The 1524-nt window shown below is 54.9% G+C and overlaps 1 protein-coding gene across 1 annotated transcript; it reads left to right on the forward strand.

The window, feature by feature from the left end:
* The first annotated feature begins 258 nt into the window (after positions 1-258).
* On the forward strand, positions 259-1035 carry LOC132820629 (keratin-associated protein 4-12-like). The gene is made up of 2 exons (XM_060832831.1): positions 259-621; positions 721-1035. The coding sequence occupies exons 1-2, from the start codon at positions 259-261 to the stop codon at positions 1033-1035; spliced, it is 678 nt and encodes a 225-aa protein (XP_060688814.1).
* Positions 1036-1524: the final 489 nt, after the last annotated feature.

Genomic DNA, 1524 nt, shown 5'->3' on the forward strand with positions numbered 1-1524 from the left:
GTGATCTGCCTGTATTGCTCACAAGACAAAGTTTTTCACTGTGCCTCAGTACATGTGACAATAAATTCAATTCAATTCTTGGCTCCTGGGTTTGGAAACAGATGGTCACCGGTCACTGATCCCAGGAAGACACGACAAAAGCTGCCCAAAGGAATCCTGGACTGAAGCAACGTCAACACCGAACCCACCATGGGGCCCAACAGAGATAGCAGCCGATGTTAGATCCCAGTGCTCACCCCTCCACCAGCTGAATCCTCAATGCCAATTCAAGGGTACTGCTCCAGACTCACCAGTTGCCTCACCATCATCCGTCAGAGTTCCCGCTCCAGACTCACCAGCTACCTCACCGTCGTCTGTCAGAGTTCCTGCCCCAGACTCACCAGCTCCCTCACCGTCGTCTGTCAGAGTTCCCGCTCAGTGTGCACCGGCTGCCGCACCGTCGTCTGTCAGGGTTCCTGCTCCAGACTCACCAGCTTCCTCACCGTCATCCGTCAGAACTCCCGCTCAGTGTGCACCAGTCTCCTCACCGTCGTCTGTCGGAATTCCCGCTCCAGACTCACCAACTGCCTCACCGTCGTCTGTCGGAATTCCCGCTCTAGACTCACCGGCTGCCTCACCGTTGTCTGTCAGAGTTCCCGCTCAGTGTGCACCGGCTGCCTCACCGTTGTCTGTCAGAGTTCCTGCCCCAGACTCACCGGCTCCCTCACCGTTATCTGTTAGATTTCCCGCTCAGTGTGCACCAGCTCCCTCATCGTCGTCTGTCAGAGTTCCCGCTCAGTGTGCACCAGCTCCCTCATCGTCGTCTGTCAGAGTTCCCGCTCAGTGTGCACCAGCTCCCTCATCGTCGTCTGTCAGAGTTCCCGCTCAGTGTGCACCAGCTCCCTCATCGTCGTCTGTCAGAGTTCCCGCTCAGTGTGCACCGGCTGCCTCACTGTCGCGCTCAGAGTTCCTACTCCAGACTCACCAGCTTCCTCACCATCGTCTGTCAGAGTTCCCGCTCCGACTCACCGGCTGCCTCACCGTTGTCTGTCATAATTCCCGCTCCAGACTCACCAGCTGTCTCACCTTCATCTGTCAGAGCCCCTGCTCCAGCATTTTTTTCTTTTGACCCTGATCTAGGTCCCTCCGAGCCAGCTCTTAGTATGAACAGAATCTCTTACATTCCTGTTTTTATTTTCTACCCCCACACTACCGCCTAACTGCGGTGGTGCTTATTTTTTCCTGCAGCACCCATGGTATGTGTGTGCAGGTGTGAGACACAGTGAGCGACACAAGGTGCACGAATCTTTATTCAAATTTCCACCACCAGGAAGAAAAGAAACACCCAAGTGTCCAGTGACAAGCAGTGCCCTTCACATCAAAGGGCAATGCTGTGTGATCAAACAGTGAAGGGGAGGGCAGGGATTAAATCAAAATAGAGTTGGAGGGGGAAATAATGCACTCCACTCCCTGCGGTGCCCACCTCCCCCTGAACAACTCCAGGGTGTTGGTGGACACCGCGTGCTCCTTTTCCAGAGACAACTG

Source organism: Hemiscyllium ocellatum, chromosome 12 (genome assembly GCF_020745735.1).
Source record: "Hemiscyllium ocellatum isolate sHemOce1 chromosome 12, sHemOce1.pat.X.cur, whole genome shotgun sequence".
NCBI classification, from domain to species: domain Eukaryota; kingdom Metazoa; phylum Chordata; class Chondrichthyes; order Orectolobiformes; family Hemiscylliidae; genus Hemiscyllium; species Hemiscyllium ocellatum.

Coding starts and splice junctions, on each gene's coding strand:
- LOC132820629 (XM_060832831.1), top strand. CDS start 259: ATGCCAATTCAAGGGTACTGCTCCAGACTCACCAGTTGCCTCACCATC. Junction 622..720: donor TCACCGGCTGCCTCACCGTT/GTCTGTCAGAGT, acceptor GTTATCTGTTAG/ATTTCCCGCTCAGTGTGCAC.